Source organism: Ipomoea nil, unplaced genomic scaffold (genome assembly GCF_001879475.1).
Source record: "Ipomoea nil cultivar Tokyo-kokei standard unplaced genomic scaffold, Asagao_1.1 scaffold3043, whole genome shotgun sequence".
Classification (NCBI taxonomy): domain Eukaryota; kingdom Viridiplantae; phylum Streptophyta; class Magnoliopsida; order Solanales; family Convolvulaceae; genus Ipomoea; species Ipomoea nil.
The window spans coordinates 1,838,670-1,855,569 of record NW_017619471.1 but is presented as its reverse complement, the minus strand read 5'-3'; the positions used below and the strand labels follow the sequence as shown (position 1 = coordinate 1,855,569).

Genomic DNA, 16,900 nt, shown 5'->3' with positions numbered 1-16,900 from the left:
ATGCTAAATGAGTTTTGATTGCAAAGATAAATATGTTCCAAAATCGACTATTTCCTTTGAAAATTAAGCATACTCTCCTAACTTGCTTTAATTATGAAGTTTGTGATGATAATTGGTTATGACATATGCGGTTTGGGCATTTTCATTTCTCTGGGTTAAACTATCTTACGAGAAAGGAACTTGTTTTTGATTTACCTGTTGTGAATGTCCCTGATCGTATCTGTGAGATTTGTGTGATTGGGAAGAAGCATAGAGGTCCCTTCCCCGTGGGCAAGTCAAGGAGAGCCACAAAACAGTTGGAGATTGTTCATTCAGACCTGTGTTCGATGGAGGTTCCCTCGCATGGAGGTTGAAAGTACTTTATTAATTTCATTGATGATTTCAGTAGGAAAACATGTGTTTACTTTCTGAAGCAAAAGTCTGAAGCATGTGATGTTTTCAAACAATTTAAGCCTTTTGTTGAAAAGCAAAATGGTTATGAGATTAAAATCTTGAGAATTGATAGAGGTACAGAATATATTGCCTGTGATGATTTTCTGAAGAAGAAGGGTATCCAACACTAGATGACAGCTAGATACACTCCACAACAAAATGGAGTGGCTGAGAGGAAGAATAGGTCTATCATGGATATGGTAAGATGCATGTTGAAATCTAAGAATCTGCCTAAGCCTTTTTAGGCAGAAGCTGTTGCTTGTGCTGTCTATGTGTTGAATAGGTGTCCAACTAAAAGTGTCCGTGATAAGACACCCGAAGAAGCTTGGAGTGGGAGAAAACCCTCTATCAAATATCTCAAGGTTTTCGGATGTTTGGCATACGCACATGTGCCAGATCCATTGAGAAAGAAGTTGGATGATAAAGGTGAGAAGTGCGTATTCATTGGTTATTGTGACGCTTCCAAGGTTTATAAGCTATATAATCCTGAAACTAAAAAGGTTGTTATAAGTCGTGATGACACTTTTGATGAATATGGTGCCTGGGATTAGTTAGCTAAAGATGAAAGTTCAGTTGTTATTCCTGTTGTTGAAAATATTGTTAATGAGCAACCGATTCTAGATAATGTCAAGTCTCCTTCACAGCCGGAGTCGTCAGTTCGACGATCTCAACGCGAGCGCCACTTACCAGCTCACTTACAATATTATGTTTTGGGTCATGATAATGACCTGTCTGATGAAGAGATTGTTCAATTTGCGCTTTTTGCAGATTGTGATCCTTTATCTTTTGAGGAGGCTACTACAGAAACTCATTGGCTTAAGGCGATGGATGAGGAGATACGTGCCATTGAAAAGAATGGTACCTGGGAATTAACAGATTTACCTCCTGAAAAGAAGCTAATTGGAGTAAAGTTGGTTTACAGAACGAAATACAAGTCAAATGGAGAAATTGATCGTTTTAAGGCACGGTTGGTAGCAAAAGGTTACAAGCAGAAACCATGTATTGATTATTTTGAGATTTTTTCTCCTGTAAGTAGACTTGATACAGTTCGAATGGTTATTTTTCTTGCTGCTCAAAATGATTGGAAATTGCATCAAATGGATGTCAAGTCTGCTTTTTTGAATGATTTTCTTGAAGAAGAAATATATGTTGAGCAACCTGCAGGGTTTGTGAAGAAAGGGGAGGAACATAAAGTATACAGGTTGAGAAAAGCCTTGTATGGCTTAAAGCAAACACCTAGGGTGTGGTATGGTTGCATGGACTCATATTTTGTTGAAAGTGGTTTTATGAGATGTCCTCATGAACACACTTTGTATGTCAAATGCACGGATTCTGGTGATATTGTTATAATCTGTCTGTATGTTGATGATCTGGTTTTTACTGGGAACAACTTGAAGCTATTCTCAGAATTCAGGGAGGCACTCATTTAGAGATTTGAAATGACTGATATGGGCCTTATGGCTTACTTCCTTGGCCTTGAGGTTGTTCAAATGGATGGTGGAATCTTTATTTCACAATAGAAGTATGCTGCTGATATTTTGAAAAAGTTCAAAATGGAAAACTCCAAACCAGTTTCAACGCCGTTAGCTTAAAAGTTAAAGGTTTCCAAAGATGAGTGTGGTGAGAATGTGAATGTTACAACTTATAAAAGCTTAATTGGGAGTTTGAGGTATTTGGTCGCAACAAGGCCAGATATTTCTTTTGGAGTTGGAATACTTAGCAGATTCATGGAGGAACCAAAAGAATCACATTGGGCTACAACAAAGCGAATTTTGAGATATGTCAAAGGTACAAGTAATGATTGAATTTTTTACTCTACTAATGAAGTTGTGAAGCTTGATGGGTACACAGATAGTGATTGGACTGTAGATATTGAGACCAGAAAAAGCACATCAGGATATGCCTTCTATCTTGGTTCAGCTATATTTTCTTGGTCGTCAAAGAAGCAGCAGATTGTAGCACTTTCTACCGCAAAAGCAGAATATATTGCAACAGCAAACTGTGCTACTCAAGCAGTTTGGCTGAGGAGAATTTTGGAGTTCTTACCACACGAGCAGGAACCACCTACAACTATTTTTTGTGACAACAAGTCAGCAATTTCGTTGTCCAAAAATCCAGTCTTTCATGGTCGCAGCAAACATATTGATATCAAGTATCACAAAATCAGAGAGTTGGTTGCTGAAAAACAAATCAACATTGAGTATTGTTCAAGTGAATGTCAAGTTGCAGATATCTTTACGAAACCGTTGAAGACAGAGACATTTCTCAAATTGAAGAAAGAAATTGGAATGACCAATAATATATCCAACTTGGTTTAAAAGAGGCAATGTTATAATAATATTATTATATAATTGTTAAACCAAGGCTTAATTAGGTTGTTAATTAAATCAAGTAGTGGGTGGCATGTAGTTGCTTAGTACATGGAATAATGGCAGTACATGGAGTAGTACTTACATGCATTCCCTAGTTTTTAGCATTATTCCTATCTAAATTTATTATAAATAGGCTATGTATTCAATCGTTTTAATCATCAATTGAATTACAAGTATTCATCTCTCTCTCTCTCTCTCTCTCTCTCTCTCTTTCTCTCTCTCTCTCTCTCAATATATATAAATATATTATATTTAATATATCTTATAGATATATTATATTATATTTAATATATATATTATATTAAATATATTATATTTAATATATCTTACACTATAGATTGACGTACATAACGACGTGCATCATATCATGAAACATAAACATTGTTTAACTTCTTTTTCCTTTTTTTTTTTTTTTTTTTTTTTTTTTTTTTTTTGTTGAAAAAAAAAAGTTATCTCAATTTTGCCGAACTAATCTTAAATCTATAGGACCCCGCCCCAAGAGTCACTGCGGAAGTAAATCGCGAGTCTTATTCTTCATGCGTGCACAAGGGATCTAATTCAAACCGCGCAATTAGCTCACCAATCAGACCTAGTCTTCATGTGCACACAAGATTTTCAGTCCAGACCTTCTATCATTCTTGGGCTTTGGGCTGGATTCTAACCCACGAAGTGCCCCAATTATACTGTGGACAGGGGTCCACAACAGTGTCATTTTAACAAAACGACGCCTTCTGAATTTAAAAAAAATTGCCCTCTATATTTACAATTTTTGAACTCTATATTCACAATTACAGAACTCTATATTCACAATTGCATAACTCTATATTCACAATTACAGAACTCTATATTCACAATTATAGAACACAATATTCACAAGTAAATCAACAGTATAACACAATTTTTGAACTCTATATTCACAAGTTTTGAACTCTATAATCACAATTTCATAACTCAATATTCACAATTACAAAACTCAATATTCGTAATTACAGAACACTAAATTGATTCGTCCACAATGTGGTTTTTGTGTTTATTGAGTTGTTTTTTACATGGTTGGTTGCATGGTAGTATGAAGCCTTGGGCACGACGTCTAAATTACGGTGGTGGTGGTTGTTGCATGGTAGCATGTCAGTATACGGGGTGGGAGAAAACCGGGCGTAATGGTGGTTGCATTGTAGGTTGTATCTTTGTGCACTATGCCTAAATTAATTCGACAACAATGTGATATTTGTGTTTATTAAATTGTTAGCTTATGAAGGGACTAAAAAAGGACGTATTGGGGGCGTGTGTTCTGCTATGGTTTAAAAATGCAACTACAAAAAGTTTAGACATACATAATAACGTGGTGAAATTGCTAATCGTTACGCAGGTGAGATAATCATGGAAGAAGGAGAGAAACGCCAACACTGTGTTATGGATGAATCCCAAAACGGTACGAACATTTGGGTTACGGCATGTGACCCATCGATAAAACCAGCTGTCGACCAGGTGTTTTCTACATTGGAAGACGACTTCGCGTACTACAAAACATATACATCCGTGACTGGGTTTGATGTGTGCAAAAGTTCCGACATAAAAAACAAGTACGGGATCATCCTGAAAAAGAAACTAGTGTGTAATCGTGAAGGGTTTAAAGATGCAAAACCGAACAACCCATCAGAACAGAATACCACCACACAAACAAAACGACGGCGCCCGTCTAACAGAGTTGGGTGCATGGCCAAAATAGTTTTCAGAAGAGACAGCGCGGGAAGGTACGTGGTCAAGAAGTTTGAAGAGGGGCACACTCACTGCTTGTGCAAGGAGAGCTACAAACCTTTCTTGAAGTTGAACAAGAAACTAGATATTGGCCACCAACAATTCATCGGGACTGCTCAAAAGTCAATATTGGGGCTAGTAAAAGTCATGACCTGTACGCCGAGATGGTGGGTGGAGTTGAAAACGTGGGAGCGACACAACAAGACTTCAAGAACTATAGAAGGGAGATTTTGGTGTACATGCAAGGAGGAGATGCACAAATGCTGATATCCAAGTACCTCGATCTGAAATCTGACTATGACGATATGTATTTCGAATACGAGGCAAACGAGAATGACCAGTTGGCGTGTGTTTTCTGGGCAGATGGTATGGCAAGAAAGCAATATAGTGTTTTTCGGGATGTTGTGTCATTTGATGCCACGTACAAAACTAACAGGTACGCTCCTCAATTACGGAATGCAAAACTCCCTTACATATACACCCCTATGTTAATGTTGTTACATGCGTATAACTGTAACGTTGGTGCGTGTACGTGTTGCTAAACGTACTGGAGTGCGTATAAGGTCAGTAGCCTGTGCATGGCGTTGATCTGGATACGAATGGTTCAGATGAATTGTTACCGTAATATGCTAAAAAATTTATGGAAATTTGATTTCATTGTATGTAAGCCTGGCTTTTATAGTTGCTATACATAATATGTAACCCTGATCATTATATGGTGTAAAACATACTGTGCATTATATGCGTAGTAGTTAACAAATTTCCTCATGCAACAGGTACAGCCTCGTGTTTGTCCCATTCACCGGGATAGACCACCATAAAAAATGCGTAACATTCGCAGCAGCACTAATTGCTCGAGAGGATGTTGACTCGTACTGTTGGATACTAAGGAACTTCAAAAACGTAATGGGAAGCACACCACCACTCACAGTAACCGATCAAGACCCGGCGATGAAGGTTGCAATTGCGAGAGAATTCCCAGAAACTAGCCACCGTTACTGTATGTGGCATATAATGGCGAAGGTTGGTGATAAAGTGAGTCCTGAATTAGCCAAAAATGAAGCATTCCGACGAGAGCTGAATGATGTTGTTTGGAACGACAGCTTGACTACCGCCAAATTTGAAGTTGCATGGAAAGGAGTTATACAAAAATTTGGCTTAATGGAAAATCCATGGTTGAACCGTATGTATGACGAGCGCGCATCGTGGATCCCTGCATGTTTTGAAGGCGTTTTTATGGGTGGGCTAGTGCGTACAACCTCACGCTCTGAAGCAGAGAACCGGATTTTCAGAAGCAACACTAACAAACATCTTTGTGTTTCGGAATTTTTTAACAGGATAGAGAGTACAATTAGAAAGAAACGCCTAACACAGACCGAGCTAAGCGGTGCCAGCATTGCACAAACACCCCCTACAAGACCCAACTGCGCATCGAGCGAGCGGCAGCATCACTGTATACATTAACTGTGTTTTATGATGTGCAGAAGGAGATATGTGCCGGATGTTTTGAATGCCGGGTGCGTGCTGTCGCACACGGTGAGGCCGGGAACACATATGAGGTCGAGGATGAGCACGAGATACGATACACGGTGTTTGTTGAAAATGGGACAAGGACGACAACCTGCGAATGCCGAATGTACAATCGAATTGGACTATTGTGCAGCCATGCGTTTGCAGTGCTAATATATGACAGGAACGGGGATATACCCCGCAACATATCACCCCCCCGCTGGACACGAACCGCACTAACGAATTCACCAATCAAAACTTGCAATGATACGCTTCAGCGTGGCAACCATACAGCACGAGGCAACAAAGAAGAAAGTAACGTGCTTAACACATTGTACAGGTGTATAGCCATGGCGCAAGGGGATGTCACAAAGTTAGAACAAATCAGCAATGCGCTAAAGGAGATCGAGTCCACATGGTGCACCAACGGTGAAGACGGGGGGGTTGTAGATAAAGGGAAACGATCCATCAAAGAGACATTCTGTGGTGCCCCGACACCTGATTCAATCACCGTGCATCCCCCCGCAGTATCAAGTACCAAAGGTTCGGGAAAGCGAATGAGGACGGCTAAAGAATCGCAATGAAGGAGAAAAATAAGAAGAAACGAACATGTAAAACATGTGGACTCGCAACCGGCCACAACAGTCGAAGCTGCCCTAACAAATAGAAATAGTATAATAATTCTAAATGTTAGTTTGTGCACAACTGTTTTGACGTTATTATGGAATAACGAGTTAATAAACATTTTCATTAAATATAACTGGCAGACCTGGTCCACGAATTTCCAGTAACAATCAAACATAAAAAATACAAGGACCGTGCGTGAACGGCAGGCATGGAGTGAGCGTATAGCCGCATGTGTATAGCTACTGTACGCAATCATCCATTAACATTTATGGAGTCTAGAATAGTTAATACTTTATTGAGAAAAAGAGTTTAACACCATGGTGGTTCGATGATGGATAAATGGATGTGGGAGTACTTTTTGCGAAATGCCACACACAGATTTCTAAAATAAAAATTGTTTTTAACAAAAAAAAAAAAATACATGTGCGTGATTGTAAACTAAGCATGTGCGTAGACAATGAGTTTTTCAAACCAGAAACAGATTTGGGTGTTGTTGTAGGACACATCCGAAAACCGAATAAAGTTACCGTGAAGTCCCATAAAACAAATCCAATTAAAAATTTATAAATTCAGAAATAGATGGATTAATAATTATAATCTGAATGGAAAGCGTCGGGTTACGTTGATGAACTAATGAAAAAATGGATGGTGGATTAGTATTTGTGTAATGCCACCATTTAAAAAAAAAAAACATAAAAGCCTGTGCGTGATCTTATTGTAGGCATGTGCATGGATAGTGAGATTTGTACACCCGCAAGTAAAATACATGGAACATGAAGGAACATCATTATTACGAAAATGTTTACGTGGAAATCCAAAAAATACCACCAACAACTGGGAAAGGGGAGCAGGCGTCTAACAACACATTATTAGAAGATTCGAAATAATGTAAAAAAAAATTAAAATAAATGAACGTCCTTCAACGACCAGCAGCATACGAGCTCTTAACACGGGCGACATTCGCGGTCCTATGCGTGTTGCGTTGGAACAACAAAATATCAAACATGTACCGAACGCGTAATTCAAGTAAGGCACGCGCATCACCCCTACGGAGCCCACAATCCCATGAAGAATACGCTTGGCCAACATAACACTCCATGTGACGCATGGCAAACACGTCGCAATCCACTTTGTTCTTTGCATCCCGCCATGGTAACCGAACTCTACGAGGAACCAATTTTGCAGCCTTCAGATACACTGCGATCACCCCCACATCCTCAAAGAAAACGGTCAGCAAATCATGCTACAGAAACCCCCGAAACATTTAAAACGCAAACAACAGAAACATAAATTACTGGGGGAAACCTAGAAAAATGAAGGAATATAACAAATAAAAAGAACATGCATCGACTGCACATACCAACACCCTAAGGGTATGACCATATTTGTTGAGCGACGGATCATCCGCGGACGAATTATCAATAACGTCAAAACACATACGCCTGAAATCCACTAACACGATGTAGTAGTGCTGCGTCTGAAGTATAGGGAAAAACAACTGCAGCACAAAGAAATGCAACAAAACTCATTTTAAAAAATATAGGATGGCAGATGCGCAGTCTCCGAATGAACACAAAGTTCACAAACCATGTCTATATCATGCCACAAATTATAAGGAGACAACTTCAACTCGTCCTGCATGCTATCTGTAAACCACTGTAAGCGACTACCACGAGGAGCCGAAACATCAACCACAGTGTACAACTACAATGTTAAAAAATAACCCAAAATCTAAACACCGGACCATGGAAAATCAAGAGATAAAAAATTACAACTAGAGACAAACTGTAGTAAATGTGGAGACGAAGAGTCTGGACGGTTCACCAGCAACCTTTGACCTTTCCCTAAAAGATAACACACAAGTCCACGCATTTAATATGCCAACTAGCACTTCATTACCTTCCAACAGAGACATAAACTCAGCCTGGCGTGCTGACCGACCACACCAAAGAAACAGCTCCTCATCACTGTTTACAAAACCCCAAAAGAATGAGGATCATCATATCGCGCATAAAGATTGGGAAAAAAAATCAAGTTATCTCAACGGTAATACATGTCAGCACGCCCAGATCTAGCAATCCAATCGTAAACGTCTTGCGCAACAGGACCCTACGCATGTTGAATGTGTACAGCACGTGAGCGTGTCCGATGTTCGTATGAATTCAAGTCAAGAGTTCTCAACGCGCGAACATTATCGAACGGCTGCCGGGACTACTTTGATGGTGCACGGCAACGTTCTGAATCAGTTATGGTGCTATCGGGCTGCATCCCTGGACGAATACGCTGCACAGCAAAAAGATCCCAACTACCACCATGAGTAACAAAATAATAATTCCACATAGAATAACAGATATTGGAGAAATGGTAACGACATTGCACAACATACCTCACCAGGAGTGAAGAGGGTGACAGCACCAACATTAACACCCTCTGGACGAAGACGTTTAGTTACACCTCGACCGCGAACATCATTGCCAAGTGAACCAGTAACACGAGCACCAGACAAAAGAGTGCCGGGTGCACAGACCTACAACCAGAAATGAAATGATAAATGACGCTGGTTAAACCCCATAAGCATACGCACAGACCAATAAGTCTGTACGTCCAACGAAAACCGCACGAGTAGCACCAATATTAATTATATTTAAAAACGATCGGAACGTATCCAACCATACTTACTGCATCACATGGGGCCGAAAACCACCCCCGAGGCATTACATTCGTTGAATGTGCGTTATATTCACGAACAATTGCATCCACCACGTCCCCACATTGGGAAGGCAAATCCTGCGACAATCCATCACCCACAGACGAAAAATCCTGAAACAACCTAAGACTGAACGAGGGGCGGAATGCATCATCCTAATAAATGAAAAAAACAGTCATACAAACTCCCCAACATATAGAAACATACAATTTCTACTTGAACACTGACGGAAAAAGCGCAATAATGAAAACTTGTAAATAGACAACATCACATATACGCATAGCACCAAAACATCCTGCACCTGCATAAACACCGTGCAGTACCAAAAATATACAAAGTTACCAACATCTCAAAGATACAACCACATCCCATTCATGCCATCAAAACACATCAACCCACCCCAACACCTACTAGCAAAATAAATCAAAAAAAAAAAAAATACATACTAGAACAACCACATCAAATCTAATAACGCCTTTTTTTCCTACGCCGGCGAACAACCTTACTTACAGCATTGGGCCTACCCCCTCTAGCCCCCGCCTCACGCGGAGCATCACCGGCAACCTCAACGCACTGACCCGCACCACCTACCGCATCTGCCTGCTGCACAATGGGATCCTGCTGGTCCAACCCCGCACCAGATGGTGGAACTTCCTCGACTATAGACTTCTGTTGAACGACACTAACAACCGCATCGACCGTCTGCAAGTTCTCCGGGTTGTCCCAGATATCATCATCGCTGAGCACACCAGCCCCTCCCGGACTAGCAGACGGAGCCGCACTAGTGGACCCAACTTGATCAGCCAGCAAAATTATCTTCCGAGCACCTACAACAACCCTATGAAAGCCATCCGTCGGGCCTGGGTGGTCATCATGGTGTTCCAAAAAGTGGACCATGTCCTCCAGAGCTGCAGCTACTGCATCGGTCTTTTCAGCATAAATCTCAGCCACCGTCTGCATCAACACACAAATTGCGATTATGCGACAATGCATCCACCACTATACCCCCCCACGCACACAGCATGCTACCACCCAACAATAGGTAAAGGCACACATGTTTATACTATAATGCATTCACCTCCCCCCCCCCCCCCCCCCCCCCGGTATGCACATACGTATTTGTCCAAGAATAAAACAAAAACCAAACAACATTACCTGCAACAAACCAAGCTCATTAAAAAAAAAAAAAACCATTACGGAACAAAGACACGCCCGAACCAGATAAGCACATCAATAGCATGACCACCAACCACACAAACCCAACCCCCCACCCCACAGAATAGCAATACGCACAAAATAATGGCTATAAACGCACAAACCCATACTAATCATAGAAACACCACGGTTATACTGTACTGCACTCACCTTCTGCCCCATGCGCATATAGCATACTTGTAAAAACAAACTGTATTACCACACAACCCATAAACACGGACACATGCCAACCTCATTACAAAAAAAAAAAAAAAAAAAAAAGAAGCCCATTACGGAACAAAAACACACCCGAACCAGTTAAGCACATCAATAGCATGACCACCACCCACAACCCCCCCCCCCCCCCCCACACACACACACACGGAATAGTAAAACGCACAAATTATGGGCTATAAACGCACAAACTCATACTAATCATAGAAACAAATTCGGTTATATTGTACTGCACTCACCTTCTGCCCCCATGCGCATATAACATACTTGTAAAAACAAACAGTATTACCACACACCCAAAACCCCCAGACCCGTGCCAACAAAACTAATAGTACGCACTAATTGAAGACTTTATACGCATAAACGCACAGTACGTAAAGCTACAAAACAATATAGTATACTGCATTCCCCGCCGAATCAGTTACGCGCATAGCATACTTGGAAGAAATAATTAAACCACATCACCAGCAAAAAATCCACCCCCTTGCCAAAATTATCCATTACAAAACAAACACAAACACAACACCAATAGCATGACCACCACAACACCCCACACACCCCCCCCCCCCCCCCCCCACAAAAAAATAGTATGCACTAAGTAACAGCTCTGTACGCACAAACTGGCACGCAAACACATACGAACCACACTACACACCCCCCAAATTCACTGTACACACGCTCAACCAAAAATAAAACCCCCTTCCAGAAAATGACAAATTACCTTTTCAGGAGCAGCAACGTCAGGTGGATTGAGACCCCCTTCTTCTTCGTGACCCTACCCCCAACACAAAGATAAAACACGCATATAAGGACAAACGAATACTTAACAAGACACATAAACAACAAAAAGTATCTGAACTAATAATACCTGCGAACTGAATGGTCCAACCACCTGACCCCGTCCAAACCCACCACACCTGAACTCGGCTAGTTCTCGATCCTTTAAAAGCCTAGTGGACCACCCTCGACATGTTGGCATCGCACGGAGCACAACCCTCTCTGTGTGTACAAGTCTATCCACATACAGCAGCTGCAAAAACGGAAAAGAATCATTGACACGCACCAAAAACAAATAAAACCCAAACCAATATTTTCATGAATTAAAACATACCAACAAGAAAACAGTAGGGCCAGAGAAAGGCTGATTGGGATCCTTGAACCAATTCCATGTCGATGAACCAAACACTCAATGACGAACCTGCACCAATTGAGATTCTTAATCTCATCCACGTCCTCAAAGTGGTGATACACGCGCTGATTGGCATATCCATTCATCATGGGAGAAGCCAACACACTGATTGCCAGCATCGCGAAGTTTCTCTTGAACCAGACATCGCCCTCAAGTTGGCTCTTGAGCTTAGTGGCAATCATAGGCAGTGTAACAGAATGATTGACTTTCTCGAACTTCCATCGCCATTCCTTAAGGGAGTCACTGATATCATCTTTAGCCCTTTTGAAAATAACAATCTCGCCGGCGGGCAGACCTAAAACCAAATGCACATCTGCCTCCGACACTCGAATAACGGACCCATTCTCCATACGCAAACACATATCAATCGGATCGAAGTTTGAAAGCAACCACCTAGCTAGCGGTTTGGGAATGTCATGCACATCAAGGTTGAACAGCGCCCCCAAACCCAGCTCGTAAACGGCTTTCCGTTGGCAAGCACTGAACCGCTTCATCGGTTTCACAAGATGCTTGGGCGAAGCACGGATCTTCAATGGTGGAAATAAAGCTTGGTCGACTTCGTCGGGCTGGATATCCGAAACATCTGAACCCGGGGGTTGTTGTGCCGGCTCAGAGGGTATTTCAACCGCAGCAGTCTCGGGCAAATCTGTCACCACATCTGCCGCAACCACGGGTGCACTAGCGACGTCGAAAGGCACTGGATAAAAGACCACACACGACCAAAAAAAAAAATAAAACCATAGTGCAATCAAATAGTGACGCACAAATAAAACTATAACCCGGTAGCACACAACTAGAAATAACCACAATATCCCCCAGTATTCTATGGATTCCACCCCCATGCACCCACCAACCTGCAGATGCACATACCGAAACGACATAAACCCCCAACGACATAATCACACAAAGAACCCTAAAACCTGGTAGCACACAACAAGGAACAACCACAATCCCCACCAATATTCTACGGATTTCACCCCATGCACCCACCAATCTGCAGATGCACATACCGAAAATACTAACAGACCAATCCAGCTACTAACCCTTCACCTAAAAAAAAAAAAAAAAAAAAAAAAAAAAAAAAACCAAACCCAACAGCATTGCGCCTCCACAACACGCAACAGCACATACACAAAAACACAAAAATGAACACAAACCACCACCACCACCAAAACCGAAAAGAGCCATTCAACAGTAATGCCAAGTTCCAAATAAAAAGAATATGCACATGGTTACAAACCAAAATGCACACACCATGAAACCCACCGCCCTCCTCCTTACATACATCACCACATATGACACCCACGAAGACAACAAAACACACAGACAAAAAAACACTTTCCAATCCCCCACAAAATAAAAAATAATAATAAATAACAACCGCCCTACCATAGCTCTGGCCAAAAACAACAAGAACCCCGCAATCCCCGTCCCCCCGCCATGAGCATCAACAATCCGCCCCCCTCCCACGCCCCCCATAGATTGGTGGACTGAACCCCCAACAAATCACACACACACACACACACACCCATACACCCCAGAGAGACACCAGTCCCCCCCTCCCCGCCCCCCTCCCGCCAACCCAAAACCCCCCAACATACAACCAAATACACACTGACCACCCTCCCCGGCACATGCAAAGACCCAGCCACCCCCCTATAGATTGGTAGACTGAACCCCAACAAATCACACACACACACCCCCCCATACACCCCAGAGAGACACCAGTCGCCCCCCCCCCCCCCCCCCCCCACCACGAATTCCCTCAACCCCCTCCATACTGGCAGATAACCCATCAAACAAGAACCCCATACATCACCCAAAAGAGAAACCCACGAAACCCACAGCAGAAATTACACAAAAATAAAAACAAAAATCAAGAACCCGTAACCCCAACCCGGAACCCCAACAAACCGACCCAAATCAGTGACCCAACACCCCCATACCAGACACGATACTACTACATAGCCCAGAAACACAAGAAGATAAGTGCGAAACGAATAAAAACCATACGATCATATGAAAAAATAGGTTTAAAAGCTTAAAACCTGGAATAGGAACGGGCGCGACCCCTCTACGGCACTTAGAACTCCTCGACCTCGACCCTGCCATGAACAACACCGGTACAAGCACTGCACAAACGCCGCGAATGAAGATGAACCTGCGAGAAAAGCCCTTGTCTACGCGAATGAAAACAAACCTTCACAATGAAGCTAACCCTTTCAAACGACGGCAAAGTGAGAGAAACGGACAAGACTCCTAATTTAACTCGTGACATGACACCATAACGCGCGAATCAAGGACTTGACATAAAGGGACCCGGCGCAAAAGACAACACTACCCCCCAACTTAATAAAAAAGACAAACACAAGGCTAAATAATGAATATCATCCGCGCCGTTAAAAGATGATAACGAAGGACCAAGATTAAAGCTCACAAACACATCTAAATAGGGGGGTGCACCGGATTCAAAATCTATATATATATATATATATATATATATATATATATATATATATATATATATATATATATATATATATATATATATATATATCATTAGCTGAGGAAACGGTGCCACTAATGACAGCGTTATTCCAGATGTGCAAAGCTGCGTCATTTTGGACTTGGGTCCAACTTAGCTTGCAAGGTGGACCCGGGTCCATGTCATAACAATTGGTGCCCGGACAATTGTTATACCATGGACAAGAGTTCATATTGCATTGTGAACCCTGATATAAAAATTATGTACTTTCAGTGAACACATTCTATACATATAGTTAACAGTTTATAGTGAACTATAAATACAGAATATGAATGTTATTTTTAGACTAGAGTCTACAATGAAAGGTAGACCCTAGTCCGTGGTATAATTTGTCGTGCCCTGGGGCAACATTATTTAACTTTTCAAGTCGCATAATCATACAAAACAATTAGAAAGGTATAAGAAATGTGTTTAAAGGCAAGCCATCTCAAGTAGTCCTCAACCTTATATTAGTCATTAACCATTTCTATTGCTATTTAAGTGGGGAATCGCATAGTCCCTAAACAATCGTCCAATCATAAATTATTGTTGTAATCTCTATCCCAATACCCTCCAAGACCATCTATATAATGCATTGCTCAACTCCATTTCCCTCAAACAAACATCGAGGAAACATTATCTAGCTTGGAAGGGCACAGTACAGTCTTTAATAAAATAAACACACAATAATATAATTATTGTACCCTTTCTTCCCAACATGGATTCTTTAACCAATGTTATGGTTTCCCTTGTGATTGGCAGTCTTTTATGTTTCCTGACGATGGGTTCACCATCCACAGCCTCTCCTTTAAACGTCACGCTAATCCAAAAAGCCTGCAACAATACCGCCGACCACGAGTTCTGCCTCGACCACCTCTCCAAAAACCCCTTAGTCGTGTCGGCATCTCAAGAGCCATTGGCGATTGCCGCTGCGATCGCCCAGTCGGGATTGGACAACGCGGAGCGGACGCGCAAGTACGCGATGAACAAGGTCGCGAGGATCCCCGCCGTGAAGACGGCCTACGCCGACTGCGCAACGCTCTTGGGCAGCACGGCCTTGCAACTCAGTGTGGCCGCCAGCATCCTTAAAAACCCCGCCTCTTTGACCGAGGTGGGCTCCAGCGAAGTCGCTAGTGAATGTCTTCTGACCTCCATTGACGGTGTCGCCGGGTGTATGGCAAAGCTTGGAACCCTCAAAGTTGAGGACCAATATGTTATGGTATCGTGTAAGCAGGTGGAGGTTTACAGCGTCGCGGCCGACTCCATTTTGACCGACTTGATGAAGGTCAATATGAACAACTCATTCGATCATATGGATTGAGCGAGGTTGCTACATTCTTGTAATCCATGTACATAATGTGCTGTGGACTGTGGTTCGGTATTATTAAATTATGAATGGAAATTAATTTGCTCCTAAATTAAATGAGGATCAAGTTCTGTGAAATTGTAAATGTGTTTATACCCTTTAAAAACTGAACCGACCCAAATATATGTCATTTTAAAAACTGAAACCGAACCGAATCGAACACAATTTGGTCTTTTAATAATAATAATAATAATAATAGTAAACATTGGCCATAAAATAATAATATGGAAAATTGAATTTTTGGTCCTTGAGATATACCCAAGTTTTGACTTGGTCCTTGAATTATGATTGTATCCATATTTAGTCCCACGAAGTGGTGCATTTGGTCCCCAACCCGTTAACGGACAAATTAAAAAATATTTAAAATTTGAAGTTAAAGTACGAAATTCACATTTTGTTCTCAAAATCACTTTTACAACATTATTTTTTACTTCTTAACCTCTTATTTCAAGATTGTTCAATTCTAAAAGCATTTCAATATCACCAATTTTTAAAGTATTCGTATTTTGGTCAAAATTTTCGTAATTGGAATTCGGGATGTAACCGATTTTGCTCACCTGTCTCTCTTGAATCTGAATCTGCAATCAAAGTATTTTTTATAAGGTGGAAGCGCTTTTTTTTCCTTAAATTAGTGAGGGATAAAGTGAGGGGAGGTTATGTGTAGGTTTCACAATCTCACCGCGCGTCCTAAGATTCCCGAGTCCGGTCTCTCTGCTTTTGTTTCCGCATAAACTAAGAAACATGATCATTGTTAGACGTGTGAAACACATTATCCTATAAATTTTCAATTTTATTTACTAAGCAATAAAGGTAATCAAACCTGTGTTAGATTTAATATAGTCGTATTTATCTCCAGCCATAGTTGATACCTTTTTGTTGTGTTACCTCTTGAACAGTGAACAGTAGACCTGTTAGTCGTGAGTAGTATGCGTACCCTAACTTTAGATGATGAATCCCATCAATACATGCTTTATATAGGCATAATGGT

The 16,900-nt window shown here is 41.3% G+C and overlaps 2 protein-coding genes across 2 annotated transcripts in view; both read left to right on the top strand.

Moving 5' to 3' along the window:
- The first annotated feature begins 4,184 nt into the window (after positions 1 to 4,184).
- Positions 4,185 to 6,655, top strand: LOC109163797 (protein FAR1-RELATED SEQUENCE 5-like). The gene is made up of 4 exons (XM_019312500.1): positions 4,185 to 4,558; positions 4,648 to 4,998; positions 5,339 to 5,810; positions 6,047 to 6,655. Exons 1-4 carry the CDS (start codon positions 4,185 to 4,187, stop codon positions 6,653 to 6,655), a joined length of 1,806 nt encoding a protein of 601 aa, XP_019168045.1.
- Positions 6,656 to 15,178: 8,523 nt separating this feature from the next.
- Positions 15,179 to 16,900, top strand: part of LOC109163765 — a 48,925-nt gene continuing 47,203 nt past the window's right edge. The window contains exon 1 of the mRNA XM_019312472.1: positions 15,179 to 15,366. Within this exon, the coding sequence (XP_019168017.1) occupies positions 15,265 to 15,366 (102 nt within the window). The 5' untranslated portion in view covers positions 15,179 to 15,264. The remainder of the gene's footprint in view (positions 15,367 to 16,900) is intronic.

Coding starts and splice junctions, on each gene's coding strand:
- LOC109163797 (XM_019312500.1), top strand. CDS start 4,185: ATGGAAGAAGGAGAGAAACGCCAACACTGTGTTATGGATGAATCCCAA. Junction 4,559..4,647: donor AGAAGAGACAGCGCGGGAAG/GTACGTGGTCAA, acceptor ACAAGAAACTAG/ATATTGGCCACCAACAATTC. Junction 5,811..6,046: donor GCGTTTTTATGGGTGGGCTA/GTGCGTACAACC, acceptor TATGATGTGCAG/AAGGAGATATGTGCCGGATG.